The 16,881-nt window shown below is 44.9% G+C and overlaps 1 protein-coding gene across 1 annotated transcript in view; it reads left to right on the top strand.

Moving 5' to 3' along the window:
- The window catches only part of LOC135819231 (sushi, von Willebrand factor type A, EGF and pentraxin domain-containing protein 1-like), a 157,894-nt gene that overhangs the window by 96,838 nt on the left and 44,175 nt on the right, over positions 1-16,881 (top strand). The window contains exons 13-19 of the mRNA XM_065332398.1: positions 4,093-4,269; positions 6,958-7,134; positions 9,265-9,441; positions 10,523-10,699; positions 11,819-11,995; positions 13,925-14,101; positions 16,332-16,508. Of these exons, the coding sequence (XP_065188470.1) occupies positions 4,093-4,269; positions 6,958-7,134; positions 9,265-9,441; positions 10,523-10,699; positions 11,819-11,995; positions 13,925-14,101; positions 16,332-16,508 (1,239 nt within the window). The remainder of the gene's footprint in view (positions 1-4,092; positions 4,270-6,957; positions 7,135-9,264; positions 9,442-10,522; positions 10,700-11,818; positions 11,996-13,924; positions 14,102-16,331; positions 16,509-16,881) is intronic.

The raw sequence follows: 16,881 nt of genomic DNA, 5'->3' as shown, positions 1-16,881 counted from the left end.
AAAGAGGACGTGACAGAGAACAAAGAACGCACCAGGTGGATACTTTGGATTTTCTCTTTGTAGCTGATAATATTATTTTGTTGGATTCCAAATCTCGCTCCTCTGTGTAGTGTCAAGACGTCAACAAACATGAAGGGCTTGTAGATATCTAGGGTCAGACCTCGCTTATCCGATCCTCTTTTATCCGGTATCCTCGCCATCCAGAAACCCTTGTTCACCGATTTACAGCTATGTCGTGCATACGTACAGTATGTGTGTTCGACTATCAGGTTCCCTCGCCTATCCGCATATTGTTTGTGGAAAGCGGATGTGTGCGGTTAAGCGAGGTCTGACTGTATTGGTATTTGTATTATGTATTTATGGATTCTCCACGGGCCTTAGCCTAAATCGAGGGAGTCTCCGTATATCGTACATGCAGTTGTATGTAGTACTGTAGCGTTGGTCATGCGTTGGTCACGCTACAAGCTCAGCATTTGCGTTTACGCTTAGCGCACTGTTCAATACGACGTTCTCTTCAAGCTCAGCATTTGCGTATACGCTCAGCTTGCTGTTCAATACGACGTTCGTTCTACCATACAACGGTCGCATGACAGTACTTTGCTGTTTGTGATTATTTTCCATAAATTGTGTTTATTCCCGTAGCTATGCAGAAGACGTTACTTCAGTAACGTCTGGCGCTAGGCAGGGTCCACACAGCTTTTATTTTGGTGTTTGTTTGTTTGTTTGTGTGTTTATGTCACGCCTGGCGCTATCCCGTATCTGTCCCCTACTGTACCGTACCATCAAACACAGCCGGCCACATACAGCTGGCCGTAATATTCAAATAGGGCTTTCAAACGCAAGATCATAATGTGTAGCAACTTGGAAGAATGAGTATGAATGCGAAGTGTATGGGGGAATGCATGTAGGGCGATAGTGCGGGTTCGAATCCCAGGTAATGCCTGAAAAAATAGGAGAATCGAAAAATTTATAACATCCCTTTTCTTTTTTTGCCGTCATCAAGGCGGTAGACGGTGTCGTATTACCCTCGACCGTACCTGTCCCGTACCTGTCCCGTACGTGTCCTGTACCTATCCCGTACCGTACAATCAAAGACGGCTGGCCACAATGCATATTCAAACGGGCTTTCAAATACAAGATCATAACATGAAGCAACTTGGAAGAATTAGTATGCATGCGAAGTGTATCGGGGGATGCATGCAGGGCGATAGTGCGGGTTCAAATCCCAGGTTATGTCTAAAAACAAAAAGTTGAAACTAATAAGAATTTATAACATCTCTATGCTTTTTTGTCTAGATCATCAAGGCAAAAAATCATAGCGTAGGGCCCTGAGCTTCCAAGCTCTCTCGTTTTATCTTTCACAATGAGTTTCAGAGTTTTATTGCTAGAGGCAGTTTTGTCGTTCTAGAGAGAGAAAGGGAATTGTTAATAAGGCCACACCAAGTTATTTCATTGTTTCTCGTCACCTGAAAATCTCAAAAGGAACGCGGGCGGGCGGAAAAAAAACAAAATAGGGTTTGAAAAACAAAAACTGCTATTTACACTACAAAGGCCCAATTTATGACCTAAAATCAGACTATACACCACGCGTGATGCCCGGAACACTGTCAGTCCAAAATGGTGCACTGTCATGCACTGTCTTGACTTGTACCGGAACTGTGTGTAGCAAAGAAGACGACCAGGTCGTGTGGTGGTGTGGTACTTGAACTACCGGTATGCGTACATACACGGTGCAAAAGTCGTCCTTCGGTTCGTGCACTAGCACTGCACTCCAGATTTGACGCCGCGCGTACTTTTACAACGCCTTTTTATGCGTGTTTACCGGGACGCGAGATTTTTTTTTGGTCCAATCCTCAAGAAAGGTACGCGCGCGGTGACGAGAAACAATGAAAAAACTTGGTGTGGCCTAAAGTTAGTTTCGAGTTGTTAGGTTGTTTTGCCTCCAGGCCCGCTACAAAAATTGGTGGCAGCGGTAAAGTTTTGTTCTAGTTGCATGTTTTCCGACGTAATGGCCGCTACACATTTGTGACAGCCGTCAATTTTAGTTGTAGTTTTCATCCACGTTTCGCTGAGGGCGCAAGTTCGTGTATCTGAAGGAGAACCCGCCATCACCCGCCGCTGCCCCAGCTCCGCTGCTCCTGCCGCCCGACACAACTAGCCAGTCATGATGGCAGCCAACGTGTTTCTAGGGACTGGGCTCCATGACAGATAGCACTAGCGTCTCAAAGGATGGAGCTCCATGTACATTGCCAGTGTAAGCTAATTCCAGATATGGCATTATCTTTCCTGTCTTCCTTCAGTCTTCCTGTTCTCTTCAGTCTTCCTTTACGCGAGCGTGTGAATTCAGTTTAGTTTCGTAGGCATCTGATCATGGTGAACCACGGTCTATCTAATTAATCTGGGACGATGTTAATATATAATAATCAGTTCGGTTCTGAACTGCGGTTTTCCTGGCGGGTTGCGCCAGCGTTATACAGGAAGTGTGATCAGGTTTCCCTTTTGAACCCGTGATATACTTTGACCATGGTGTGCTTCTATTTTTATGATTTGTTATCAGTTCATTTCTTCTGTCTACTCTATTAACGATATAATTTCCGATATTGTTTGCCATAAATATCCCGGTTGACGCTCTATGTTCTTTCGTCGGGGTTGTCCCGACGCGACCATGCATACCGCCAAACGTTTCGACCACCAACCCGCTACTAATCACGAGGACGTGATTGTCTTTGAGAGGGGAGGTGTAGCATTGGTCATGCGTTGGTCACGCTACAAGCTCAGTATTTGCGTTAACGCTTAGCGCACTGTTCAATACGACGTTCGCTACAAGCTCAGCATTTGCGTATACGCTCGGCGTACTGTTCAATACGACGTCCGTTCTACCGCACAACCGTCGCATGACAGTACTTTGCTGTTTGTGATTATTTTCCATAAATTGCGTTTATTATATCTTTCACAATGAGTTTTAGAGTTTTATTGCTAGAGGCAGTTTTGCCGTTCTAGAGAGAGAGAGAGAGAATTGTTAATAAAGTTAGTTTCGAGTTGTTAGGTTGTTTTGCCTCAAGGCCCGCTACAGTACTATGTAGGGATGAAACGATTACCATTAAAGGTTCCAAACGGGTACGTGGCTTAACGGGCGGGTTATTGGGTACATGTTAGCGGCCAATGGTAAAAGTTACGATACAATAGCCTTCCGCATTTCGAGCCAGGAGGACATGTGAAGTCATGCAATTCACAGCAAAAACACTGCGTCATAACGATCACAGCATGCACACTTACTTGCACGCTACATGCAAAGCAGACAAAACTGTCGTATGAAGCAAGATCAAACAAACAACAACAAATTCCCACTGTGAGTCGAACTGTACGACTGTCCAAGCCAGCTATTAAACCTGTACTGTACCTTCGTTCACGACTAACGGGTACTCGTTTGCTAACAGATTAGCAGCTAAACAGACGGGCACCCAGGTACCCGAATCACCCCGTTCACCCCTAGTACTATGTACGCATGTGTAGGAATGTACGTGATTGTACCGCTTTATGTATAGCCGGAGAGAGATGACATCGCGCACTTCTGATAGAGAACTAAAGATCGGTTTAGCACAATGGCTATTTTGTGAGTGACTGAATAGATGTCTACATTGGCGCTGTAAACATATGCTCTCGAGCACAGCACACAGAAAAACATGGAGACTGGCTGAGCGATCACAGCCGAGGTACTTACTGCAACTGAATCCGCTCTATTATAGTCACACCTTCGTCTGACGACAGAGACAATTCCTCTCCACAGGAACGTGCGCTCTCCGAATCAGAGAAGACTGATTCTGATTAACCGATCTCTCTTATGTCTTTTTTGGGCAATAACAAGTTGTATTTTGGTGAATCAATCGCTATTTTCGATTATGAATGGTGACTTATATCGAGTGATTTGAATTAAAAAAACGCGCCAAGTTTGGCTTGTCGGACGTAGTAATTAGATCATAAGTTTGATTTCCTACTGTACCTTCCACTGTTTATTGGACAACGAATGCCTACTGAGTCCAACATAATTATATCTTCCTCTCTTGTTGATTCTTGTGCCCTTGGTTCTTGCAGTTATATCTGACTATTGTGATCCAGTACAATCTCCTGACAATGGCATGGTTCTCACACATAATCAGTCCATTGGCGCTGTAGCAATCGTGTCCTGTAACACTGGCTACAACTTATCTGACATCTCTTCGGTCGTTTGCTCTAGCGGTGGAAAATGGAATCACAATCCAGAGTGTCAGAGTAAGTGTTTGTGACCACTTTCACTCTATTGCTCATCATAGGACAACAGCAGGGCAAGGCTAATTTGTTGTAAATCTGTTTTTCATGATACGGGCAATCATCAGCCAAAGCACTCTCAGCACACTGGCTGGATCATCATGGGCAACTACATTTCACATGTGTTTTCTCTCTTTTTCTTCTCATTCATTCTCACTTTCATTATATCCATCTAGCTATTCATCTCTGTTACTCTCTCACTCTTTCTTTCTCTCTCTCTCTCTCTCTCTCTCTCTCTCTCTCTCTCCCCCTGCCTTTCTTTCTTTCTCTTTCTCTGTCTGTCTGTCTGTCTGTCTGTCTGTCTGTCTGTCTGTCCGTCTGTCTGTCTGTTAGTCCGTCTGTCTGGCTTTCTCTCTCTCAAGTTCTCTTTTGTCTCTGTGCCTCTGTGTCTCTCTGCGTCTATTTTTCTGACTCTGTGTCTCCTTCTGTCTCTCTTTGCCTCTCTCTCTCTCTGTCTCTCTTTGTCTCTTTTTCTCTCTGTGTGTCTCCTTCTGTCTGTCTTTGCCTCTCTCTCGCTGTCTCTGTGTGTGTGTCTCTCTCTCTGTCTCTTTCTCTGTCTGTCTCTCTGTCTGTCTCTCTTTCTCTCTCTTTTTCTCTCTCTCTCTCTCTCTCTCTCTCTCTCTCTCTCTCTCTCTCTCTCTCTCTCTCTCTCTCTCTCTCTCTCTCTCTCTCTCTCTCTCTCTCTCTCTCTCTCTGTATCTCAAACGCGCCCACAGCAAACTAGCAAATTTGTTGTATTTGTAGCTGCTCTTCCCTGTGAAGTACCAAGTAGTTGAGTGCTGATGAACAGTTCAAACTATCCAGTGAATTCCGTGATTAGCGGATGAAGCATGTGTGTGATCTCCACCCCACACGAGAGTGCTCAAATGCTACAGGAGCAGGAGCGAAATACTCGATCTGCGGACGAACCGTTTCGTCCTTTGTGGACTGACCAGAGCAGCACAGAGAAAATGATGCCAAACCTGATAGCAATGAAAAATAAATTTTCCAAAGCAATGTTAAAACCAAGGCCAAAAGTACCTTGCCAGAGTGCTCAAACTGACAAGTCAGTGAGCTCTGCATAACGCAAACAGCATTTAATAACAGCATATAATAATATTGTTGTAACTGCCTTTCTCTACCTGCACCCAGTCCCGTGCCATCTCCACACTTATAGAAAGGAACAACGATAACTACTTTTAGAAGACTGTTTATTGACACGACGACGAAGCACAACTAGACATGACAAACTCATGACGAAGACTGCTTTTCACACCACAGCAACACGCGCATGCACCAACACGACGTACAAACGACGTACAGAACATAACGTACTACAACATAACTCCCTCCCAAGAGTAGAATCGTCCTCGATTCTAATAATAAAACAGAGGAAAAAGAGGAAAAGATCACACCAATCATTCAATCATACCACACCAGTCACACCCAGCAATGAATTACCTCTGCCTGCACTGCAGATTATTAAAAAACGTCCGCCTACCCGGAACACCAGCCACGATCGCTGTCACACGTGTAGGCACTGATAACCTCAAAAACTCTAAACTACTTCACTCTACACACGTCACCACCTCGCGATCACGCAAAAATTCTAAAATGTGAGAGCACAAATCATAGGAATAACAAAAAGAACAAAATCCACTGGCTCTGTGGGGGCCTCTAGTTATCCTCATAGAAGAGCAAATAAAAAAACTAACAGAACACATGCACTGTGCAGGCGCCTCTTTACCCTCGAGGAGAGCAAATAAAAATGAACAAAATGTTGGGAGAACAGAAAACAGAAAACTCACATTATCATCACGTTCACAACAACACACGTACCCTCTCACCAACGAAACTCCTCACGCCGTCTGCCATGCCGTCCACCATCTCAAGGAGCGTTGCTCAGCGTCGACATCCTCACACTGCAGCCCCTTCTTTTCACCTTCCATCCTTCTTTTTTCAGGGTTTCTTCTGGGCACAGTTTTACGTCGTGTCCGGGACCATCCATCCTTCTTTTCTTTAGCTTTTCTTCTGGGCACAGTTTTACGCCGTGTCCGGGACCACCAGTGACGACGACTGACAAGAGATGGCAGAGACGAATGATGAAGGACGAGGACGACGGACGAACTTCTCGAAGCTTTGACGATAGGACGACTGGAGATGACATCGGAAACTGGGAGCGAAGGCCACGTAGGACAAATGCAGAAGTTGACGTTTACAACAATTTCGATCACCGCTGCCACCAATGTTGTAACTGCCTTTCTCTACCTGCTCCCAGTCCCGTACCATCTCCACACTTATACAAAGGGACACCGATAACTACATTTAGAAGACTGTTTATATATATAACTTTATTGACACGACGACGAAAAAAGAAAAAAACACAACTAGACATGACGAACTCAAGACGAAGACTGCTTTTCACACCACAGCAACACGCGCATGCACCAACACGACGTACACACGACGTACACAACATAACGTGCTACAGCAATATTACAAAAGAATGGAATGGGAAACGGAGCTTGGGTTGGCTGGGACTCACAGTTTCACGCCTGTGGCGATCATCAGACAGCAATGATTACAAAAACTCAATGAATGTTCTTGATATAGTGTGGTATAATATTATTATATTTTTTCTTATTGTTTCTTGTCCATTATTGCTTCTTGCAGTTATATCTGACTATTGTGATCCAGTAACAGCTCCTGACGACGGCATGGTTCTCACACATAATCAGTCCATTGGCGCCATAGCAATCGTGTCTTGTAACACTGGCTACAACTTATCTGATGTATCTTCAGTCGTTTGCTCTAGCGGTGGAAAATGGAATCACAATCCAGAGTGTCAGAGTAAGTGTTTGTGACCACTTTCACTCTATTGCTCATCATAGTACAACAGCAGGGCAAGGCTAATTTGTAGTAAATCTGTATTTCATGATGAGTGCAATCATCAGCCAAAGCACTCTCAGCACACTGGCTGGATCATCACGGGCAACTACATTTCACATGTTTTAAATCTCTTTCTCTATCTCATTCACTCTCACGCTCATTATATCCATCTGGTTATTCAACTCTCTCTCTCTCCCTCTACCTTCCTTTCTCTTCTCCTTCTCTTTCTCTGTCTGTCTGTCTGTCTGTCGGCCTGGCTGGCTGGCTGGCTGGCTTTCTCCCTCTTTCTCCTTTGTCTCTCCGTGTCTCTGTCTCTCTGCCACTCTTTTTCTCTCTCTGTGTCTCCTTCTGTCTCTCTCGGCCTCTCTTTCTCTGTCTCTCTCTGTCTCTCTTTTCCTCTCTCTGTGTCTCCTTCTGTCTCTCTCTGCCTCTCTGTCTCTCTCTCTCTCTCTCTCTCTCTCTCTCTCTCTCTCTCCCTCTCCCTCTTTTTTTACTATTGACACAGCCCTACTGGAAAACAGGTGGAGAACAAAAAGAAACGAGGAAAAGGACAAAACATAGGGCATGTAGGGACGACGTGCTGATATGCTGGGAGCAACTCAACCGACCAGAGGTCTTGGCGTCAGCGTTGCAACTAGGCATCGGAAAATGGGGGGGGGGTTGCACAAGAAAAACTGCAAAACAAACAGAAGCTAGAGAACACCACAAAAATAATAACTTGTGCGAAATAATGAGAAGAAAATAATGACGTCCAAAAGCGCTAAATGCGAAATTAAGAAAAAGGAAAATCATAAACCACATAGTGCTAAAGCTGCACCAAATCTCCCTCTCCCTCTCCCTCTCCCTCTCTCTCTCTCTCTCTCTCTCTCTCTCTCTCTCCCCTTTTGTACGGTGGTACTGGTAAGAATTTGAAATTTCTTCTCGCGTCAACCCTCGACGTTCTACCTTCTCCGACGAACCTACGCCGTTGGGGAAACACGGTAGTGGATCCGTACTGTAGTTTGTGCCGTGCCTGGGCCTGTACTTTGCGCCACGTGCTCGGCGCTTGTCGTGTAGCACTGGACCAGGGTTGTTACACCTGGAGGCACGACAACGTACTCGGGGTCATCGTCAGGAACATGCGTGAGGAGATTCGAATCCGCACTGCTGCAAACACCGTACAAACCGATAATTCAAATGAGCTTGACTTCATCTCGTTTTGCAAGGCGGGAGAGAAGCCAGTTCGCTTTCAGCCCAGACGAACGAATGTTACGACTGATCTCCTGTCAGCGGCCTCATGCGCTACATGCAAAACAGTCAAAATTGTCGTATGAAGCAAGATCAAACAACCAACAACAAATTCCCACTGTGAGTCGAACTGTACGACTGTCCAAGCCAGCTAATGAATCTGTACTGTACCTTCGTTCACGACTAACGGGTACTCGTTTGCTAACAGATTAGCAGCTAAACAGACGGGCACCCAGGTACTCGAATCACCCCTTTCACCCCTAGTACTATGTACGCATGTGTAGGAATGTACGTGATTGTACCGCTTTATGTATAGCCGGAGAGAGATGACATCGCGCACTTCTGATAGAGAACTAAAGATCGGTTTAGCACAATGGCTATTTTGTGAGTGACTGAATAGATGTCTACATTGGCGCAGTAAACATATGCTCTCGAGCACAGCACACAGAAACAACATCAAGACTTGCAGAGCGATCACAGCCGAAGTACTTACTGCAACTGAATCCGCTCTATTATAGTCACACCTTCGTCTGACGACAGAGACAATTCCTCTCCACAGGAACGTGCGCTCTCCGAATCAGAGGAGACTGATTCTGATTAACCGATCTCTCTTACGTCTTTTTTGGGCAATAGTAAAGTTGCATTTTGTTGAATCAATCGCTATTTTCGATTGTGAAGCGTGAGTTATATCGAGTGATTTGAACTGAAAAAAACGCCAAGTTTGGCTTGTCGGACGTAGTAACTAGATCATAAGTTTGATTTCCTACTGTACCTTCCACTGTTTATTGGACAACGAATGCCTACTGAGTCCAACATAATTACATCTTCCTCCCTTGTTGATTCTTGTGCCCTTGGTTCTTGCAGTTATATCTGACTATTGTGATCCAGTACAATCTCTTGACAATGGCATGGTTCTCACACATAATCAGTCGATTGGTGCCGCAGCAATCGTGTCCTGTAACACTGGCTACAACTTATCTGATGTCTCTTCAGTCGTTTGCTCTAGTGGTGGAAAGTGGAATCAAAATCCAGAGTGTCAGAGTAAGTGTTTGTGACCACTTTCACTCTATTGCTCATCATAGGACAACAGCAGGGCAAGGCTAATTTGTAGTAAATCTGCATTTCATGATGTGTGCAATCATCAGCCAAAGCACTCTCAGCACACTTGCTGGATCATCATGGGCAACTAAATTTCACATGTTATTTCTCTCTTTCTCTATCTCATTCACTCTCACTCTCATTATATCCATCTAGCTATTTGTCTCTCTTGCTCTCTCACTCTTTCTTTCTCTCTCTCTCTCTCTCTCTCTCTTGCCCTGTGTGTCTGTCTGTCTGTCTGTCTGTCTGTCTGTCTATCTGTCTGTCTGTCTGTCTGTCTGTCTGTCTGTCTGCCTGTCTGTCTGTCTGTCTGTCTGTTAGTCCGTCTGTCTGGCTTTCTCTCTCTTTCTCTTTTGTCCCTGTGTCTCTGTGTCTTTCTGCGTCTATTTTTCTCTCTCTGTGTCTGCTTCTGTCTCTCTTTGCCTCTCTCTCTCTCTGTCTCTCTGTCTCTTTTTCTCTCTCTGTGTCTCCTTCTGTCACTCTCTGTCTCTCTCGGTGTGTCTCTATATGTTTCTTTCTCTGTCTCTCTCTCTGTCTCTCTCTTTCTCTCTCTCTTCTCTCTCTCTCTCTCTCTAGCAAAAAAAAACTAGCAAACTGGTCGTATTTGTAGCTGCTCTTCCCTGTGAAGTACCAAGTAGTTGAGTGCTGATGAACAGTTCAAACTATCCAGCGAATTGCGTGATTAGCGGATGAAGCATGTGTGTGATCTCCACCCCACACGAGAGTGCTCAAATGCTACAGGAGCAGGAGCAAGATACTCGATCTGCGGACGAACTGTTTCGTCATTTGTGGACTCATCAGAGCAGCACAGAGAAAAGGATGCCGAACCTGATAGCAATGAAAAATAAATCTTCCAAAGCAATGTTAAAACCAAGCCCGAAAGTACCTTGCCAGAGTGCTCAAACTAACAAGTCAGTGAGCTCTGCATAACGCAAACAGCATAATAATATTAACTGGTTTGAGGGAAAGAGACATAGAATATAATTTTTTCTTATTGTTTCTTATCCACTATTGCTTCTTGCAGTTATCTCTGACTATTGTGATCCAGTACAATATCCTGACAATGGCATGGTTCTCACACATAATCAGTCCATTGGCGCCGTAGCAATCATGTCCTGTAACACTGGCTACAACTTATCGGATGTATCTTCAGTCGTTTGCTCTAGTGGTGGAAAGTGGAATCACAATCCAGAGTGTCAGAGTAAGTGTTTGTGACCACTTTCACTCTATATCCATCTAGCTATTCGTCTCTCTTGCTCTCTCACTCTTTCTTTCTCTCTCTCTCTCTCTCTCTCTCTCTCTCTCTCTCTCTCTCTCTCTCTCTCTCTCTCTCTCTCTCTCTCTCTGTCTTGCCCTGCCTGTCTTTCTTTCTCTTTCTCTTTCTCTGTCTGTCTGTCTGTCTGCATGTCTGTCTGTCTGTCTGTCTGTCTGTCTGTCTGTCTGTCTGTCTTTCTGTCTGTCTGTCTGTCTGTCTGTCTGTCTGTCTGTCTGTCTGTCTGTCTGTCTGTCTGTCTGTCTGTTAGTCCGTCTGTCTGGCTTTCTCTCTCTTTCTCTTTTGTTTCTGTGTCGCTGTGTCTCTCTGCGTCTATTTTTCTCTCTCTGTGTCTGCTTCTGTTTCTCTTTGCCTCTCTCTCTCTGTCTCTCTCTGTCTCTTTTTTTCCTCTCTCTGTGTCTCCTTCTGTCTCTCTTTGCCTCTCTCTCTGTCTCTCTCGGTGCGTCTCAATCTGTCTCTTTCTCTGTCTCTCTCGCTGTCTCTCTCTCTTTCTCTCTCTCTCTCTCTCTCTCTCTCTCTCTCTCTCTCTCTCTCTCTCTCTCTCTCTCTCTCTCTCTCTCTCTCTCTCCTTCTCTCTCTTTCTCTCTGTTTCATACGCGCCCACAGCAAACTAGCAAACTGATCGTATTTGTCGCTGCTCTTCCCTGTGAAGTACCAAGTAGTTGAGTGCTGATGAACAGTTCAAACTATGCAGCACATTCCGTGATTAGCGGATGAAGCATGTGTGTGATCTCCACCACACACGAGAGTGCTCACATGCTACAGAAGCAGGAGCATGATACTCGATCTGCGGACGAACTGTTTCGTCCTTCGTGGACTCATCAGAGCAGCACAGAGAAATTGATGCCGAACCTGATAGCAATGAAAAATAAATCTTCCAAAGCAATGTTAAAACCAAGCCCGAAAGTACCTTGCCAGAGTGGTCAAACTAACAAGTCAGTGAGCTCTGCATAACGCAAACAGCATATAATATTAACTGGTTTGAGGGAAAGAGACATAGAATATAATTTTTTCTTATTGTTTCTTATCCACTATTGCTTCTTGCAGTTATATCTGACTATTGTGATCCAGTACCAGCTCCTGACGACGGCATGGTTCTCACACATAATCAGTCCATTGGCGCCGTAGCAATCGTGTCTTGTAACACTGGCTACAACTTATCTGATGTCTCTTCAGTCGTTTGCACTAGTGGTGGAAAGTGGAATCAAAATCCAGAGTGTCAGAGTAAGTGTTTGTGACCACTTTCACTCTATTGCTCATCATAGGCCCACAGCAGGGCAAGGCTAATTTGTAGTAAATCTGCATTTCATGATGTGTGCAATCATCAGCCAAAGCACTCTCAACACACTGGCTGTATCATCATGGGCAACTACATTTCACCTGTTATTTCTCTCTTTCTCTATCTCATTCACTCTCACTCTCATTATATCTATCTGGCTATTCAACTCTCTCTCTCCCTCTACCTTCCTTTCTCTTCTCCTTGTCTTTCTCTTTCTCTGTCTGTCTTCCTGTCTGTCTGCCTGTCTGTCTGTCTGTCTGTCTGTCTGTCTGTCTGTCTGTCTGTCTATCTGTCTGTCTTTCTGTCTGTCTGTCGGTGTGTCTGTCTGTCTGTCTGTCTGTCTGTCTGGCTTTCTCCCTCTTTTTCTTTTGTCTCTCCGTGTCTCTGTCTCTCTGCCACTCTTTTTCTCTCTCTGGGTCTCCTTCTGTCTCTCTCTGCCTCTCTCTCTCTCTCTCTCTCTCTCTCTCTCTCTCTCTCTCTCTCTCTCTCTCTCTCTCTCTCTCTCTCTCTCTCTCTTTCTCTTTCTCTTTCTCTCTCTCTCTCTCTCTCTCTCTCTCTCTCTCTCTCTCTCCCTCTCCCTCTTTCTCTTTTTTCTTCTTTTTTTTTTTTTACTACTGACACAGCCCTACTGGAAAACAGGTGGAGAACAAAAAGAAACGAGGAAAAGGACAAAACATAGGGCATGTAGGGACGACGTGCTGATGCGCTGGGAGCAACTCAACCAACCAGAGGTCTCGGCGTCAGCGTTGTTACGACTGATCTCCTGTCAGCGGCCTCATGCGCTACATGCAAAACAGTCAAAATTGTCGTATGAAGCAAGATCAAACAACCAACAAAAAATTCCAACTATGAGTCGAACTGTACGACTGTCCAAGCCAGCTAATGAATCCGTACTGTACCTTCGTTCACGACTAACGGGTAATCGTTTGCTAACGGATCAGCAGCTAAACAGGCGGGCACCCAGGTACCTGAATCACCCCATTCACCCCTAATGCTATGTACGCATGTGTAGGAATGCACGTGCTTGTACCGCTTTATGTATAGCCGGAGAGAGATGACATCGCGCACTTCTAATAGAGAACTAAAGATCGGTTTAGCACAATGGCTGTTTTGTGAGTGACTGAATAGAGGTCGACATTAGAGAGGTTCTGCACAACGAAAATTCGAACGAAGTTTCGCGACAGGCCTTGCGAAAATGTGTACGAATTTTCGCACGAACTTTGTGTTCTGCACATTTTCGTAGTTTGCACGCGCCAAGTGCACCTACGACATGACCCAATCTCACGAAACTTCCTACGAAAGTTCATTTCGCGTTCCCTGCAAGTTTCGCCTCCAAAGTTGCGAAAGTTCGTGCGAAGTTTCTCACTATGTGACGTAGAGCGAAAGTTCGTACACATTTTCGTTTTGCAGAACCTCTCTATTTGTGCAGTAAACATATGCTTTCGAGCACAGCACACATAAACTACATCAAGACTTGCAGAGCGATCACAGCCGAGGTACTTACTGCAACTGAATCCGCTCTATTATAGTCACACCTTCGTCTGACGACAGAGACAATTCCTCTCCACAGGAACGTGCGCTCTCCGAATCAGAGGAGACTGATTCTGATTAACCGATCTCTCTTACGTCTTTTTTGGGCAATAACAAGTTGCATTTTGGTGAATCAATCGCTATTTTCGATTGTGAAGGGTGAGTTATATCGGGTGATTTGAACTAAAAAAAACGCCAAGTTTGGCTTGTCGGACGTAGTAACTAGATCATAAGTTTGATTTCCTACTGTACCTTCCACTGTTTATTGGACAACGAATGCCTACTGAGTCCAACATAATTACATCTTCCTCCCTTGTTGATTCTTGTGCCCTTGGTTCTTGCAGTTATATCTGACTATTGTGATCCAGTACAATCTCCTGACAATGGCATGGTTCTCACACATAATCAGTCGGTTGGCGCCGTAGCAATCGTGTCCTGTAACACTGGCTACAACTTATCTGATGTCTCTTCAGTCGTTTGCTCTAGTGGTGGAAAATGGAATCACAATCCAGAGTGTCAGAGTAAGTGTTTGTGACCACTTTCACTCTATTGCTCATCATAGGACCACAGCAGGGCAAGGCTAATTTGTAGTAAATCTGCATTTCATGATGAGTGCAATCATCAGCCAAAGCATTCTCAGCACACTGGCTGGATCATCATGGGCAACTACATTTCACATGTTTTTTTCTCTCTTTCTCTATCTCATTCACTCTCACTCTCATTATATCCTTCTAGCTATTCATCTCTCTTGCTCTCTCACTCTCTCTCTTTCTCTCTCTCTCCCTCCCCTGCCTATCTTTGTTTGTCTTTCTCTTTCTCTGTCTGTCTGTCTGTCTGTCTGTCTGGTTTTATCCCTCTTTCTCTTTTGTCTCTCTGTGTCTCTGTCTCTCTGCCTCTCTTTTCCTCTCTCTGTGTTTCCTTCTGTCTCTCTCGGCCTCTCTGTCTCTGTCTCTCTCTGTCTCTCTTTTCCTCTCTCTCTCTGTCTCCTTCTGTCTCTCTCTCTGCCTCTCTGTCTCTCTGTCCGTCTCTCTGTCCGTCCCTTTCTCTCTCTCTCTCTCTCTCTCTCTCTCTCTCTCTCTCTCTCTCTCTCTCTCTCTCCTGGGCCTGTACTACGCGCCACGTGCTTGGCGCTTGTCGCGTAGCGCTGGACCAGGGACGTTACACCTGGAAGCACGACAACGTACTCGGGGTCATCGTCAGGAACATGCGTGAGGAGATTCGAATCCGCACTGCTGCAAACACCGTACAAACCGAAAATTCAAATGACCTTGGCTTCATCTCGTTTTGCAAGGCGGGAGAGAAGCCAGTTCGCGTTCAGTCCAGACGGAAGTTGGTTACGAATGATCTCCGTTCAGCGGCCTCAGACTGGAAACTTCTTGTCGACTCAGTTAGTGCAAAGATTTCTTTCCCTAGCTGTGTTGCACTTACCACCCTAAGACCAGATATAGTTCTGTAGTCTACGAGTCGTAGGATTGTATTCTGGATGGAGTTGACAGTTTGTGCTGAGGACAGATTCAGTGTCAGTAACTCGCGGAAGGACAGGCGGTATGCGGATCTGGCCGATCAATGCCGAGCAAACGGGTGGCAGGTCGTTTCTTTTTCGGTTGAGGTAGGTGTGCGTGGTTTCATCCCGGACTCTCTTCGGAGGGCTCTGAAAGCGCTTGGGTTTTCTAATCGAAGAATAAAATTTATTTGTAATTTGTGCAGTAAGGCGTCTCTGCGAAGCAGCTACATCATCTGGTTGCTACGTCAACAAAAACACTGGTCGGAAGATCCACTTTTCTGAGGTACTGTATGTGGGGCTCCGTTTATTGAGGTGCGTTGAAATTTATTCTCTTTCTCTTATTATTTCTTTTCTATAATTTCACCATATGAGTTCCTATTAGTTGCTGTGAACACCTTGAGTGGAGAGCGCTTGCTCGAGCATTGAACCGGGTTCTTAATCCACCATACCCAGTTCGCAAGGCTGGGCGGGGTTGTGAGCAGGCTTTCATTTCATTTTTTCTTATTATTAATTTTCTTATTATTTCTGCTTTTCATCTCATTACAAAAATTCTGCGCATTTTTTCTCCGTCTGCGCTTAAAATCTAGACTGACAACTTGCTTGTTAAATCGTGCACCTGCTTTCAAGCGTAAAAACCCTGTTGTAGAGGTCTCAGTCCTCATTTGTTAGACTTACCTGTCTTTATGAATGTAACTTACTCTCTATCTCTCTCTCCCCGCCCCCCCCCCCTCTCTCTCTCTCTCTCACACACTCTCTCTCTCTCTTTCTCTCTCTCTCTCTCTCTCTCTCTCTCTCTCTCTTTCTCTCTCCATCTGTATTAATCTTGCCCACAGCAAACTAGCAAACTAGTTGTATTTGTAGCTGCTCTTCCATGTGAAGTACCAAGTAGTTGAGTTTTGATGAACAGTTCAAACTATCCAGCACATTCCGTGATTAGCGGATGAAGCATGTGCGTGATCTCCACCCCACACGAGAGTGCTCAAATACTACAAGAGCAGGAGCGAAATACTCGATCTGCGGATGAAACTGTTTGGTCCTTTGTGGACTCATCAGAGCAGCACAGAGAAAATGATGCCGAACCTGATAGCAATGAACAATAAATTTTCCAAAGCAATGTTAAAACCAAGCCCGAAAGTACCTTGCCAGAGTGCTCAAACTGACAAGTCAGTGAGCTCTGCATAACGCACACAGCATATAATGTATTATATTTTTTCTTATTGTTTCTTGTCCACTATTGCTTCTTGCAGTTATATCTGACTATTGTGATCCAGTAACAGCTCCTGACAACGGCATGGTTCTCACACATAATCAGTCGATTAGCGCCGTAGCAATCGTGTCTTGTAACACCGGCTACAACTTATCGGACGTATCTTCAGTCGTTTGCTCTAGCGGTGGAAAATGGAATCACAATCCAGAGTGTGAGAGTAAGTTTATGTGACCGCATTCATACTATTCCTCAAAGTGGAACAATTGTAGAACATTTTATAATAGCAATAAAGAGAACAAATTCTGCTGTCATCGCCACACTACAACGAAGTCATGAAAGTTTACCAAGATCGATTTTCTTGTCACATTCATCAGTGGAAAGTCGCGACTGAAGAGTAACAATGCTGAACAATGAATAAATATACATTCAATATTGTGTTACGAGAACAAAATATAGTGCTAAAATAGAATGCGGGAAGGTGAGACAATAGAACTGAAGTGAGAGCTAAGTGCAACGGAGGTACGGGGGTGCAACGGGGGGGGGGGGGGGGGGGGGGGTGAGAAACTAATTGTAACGCTAGAACTGTAGAG

This window comes from Sycon ciliatum, chromosome 6 (assembly GCF_964019385.1).
Source record: "Sycon ciliatum chromosome 6, ocSycCili1.1, whole genome shotgun sequence".
Lineage (NCBI taxonomy): Eukaryota > Metazoa > Porifera > Calcarea > Leucosolenida > Sycettidae > Sycon > Sycon ciliatum.
The sequence above is the reverse complement of the archived record's forward strand: the minus strand, read 5'-3'. Positions and strand labels throughout refer to the sequence as shown.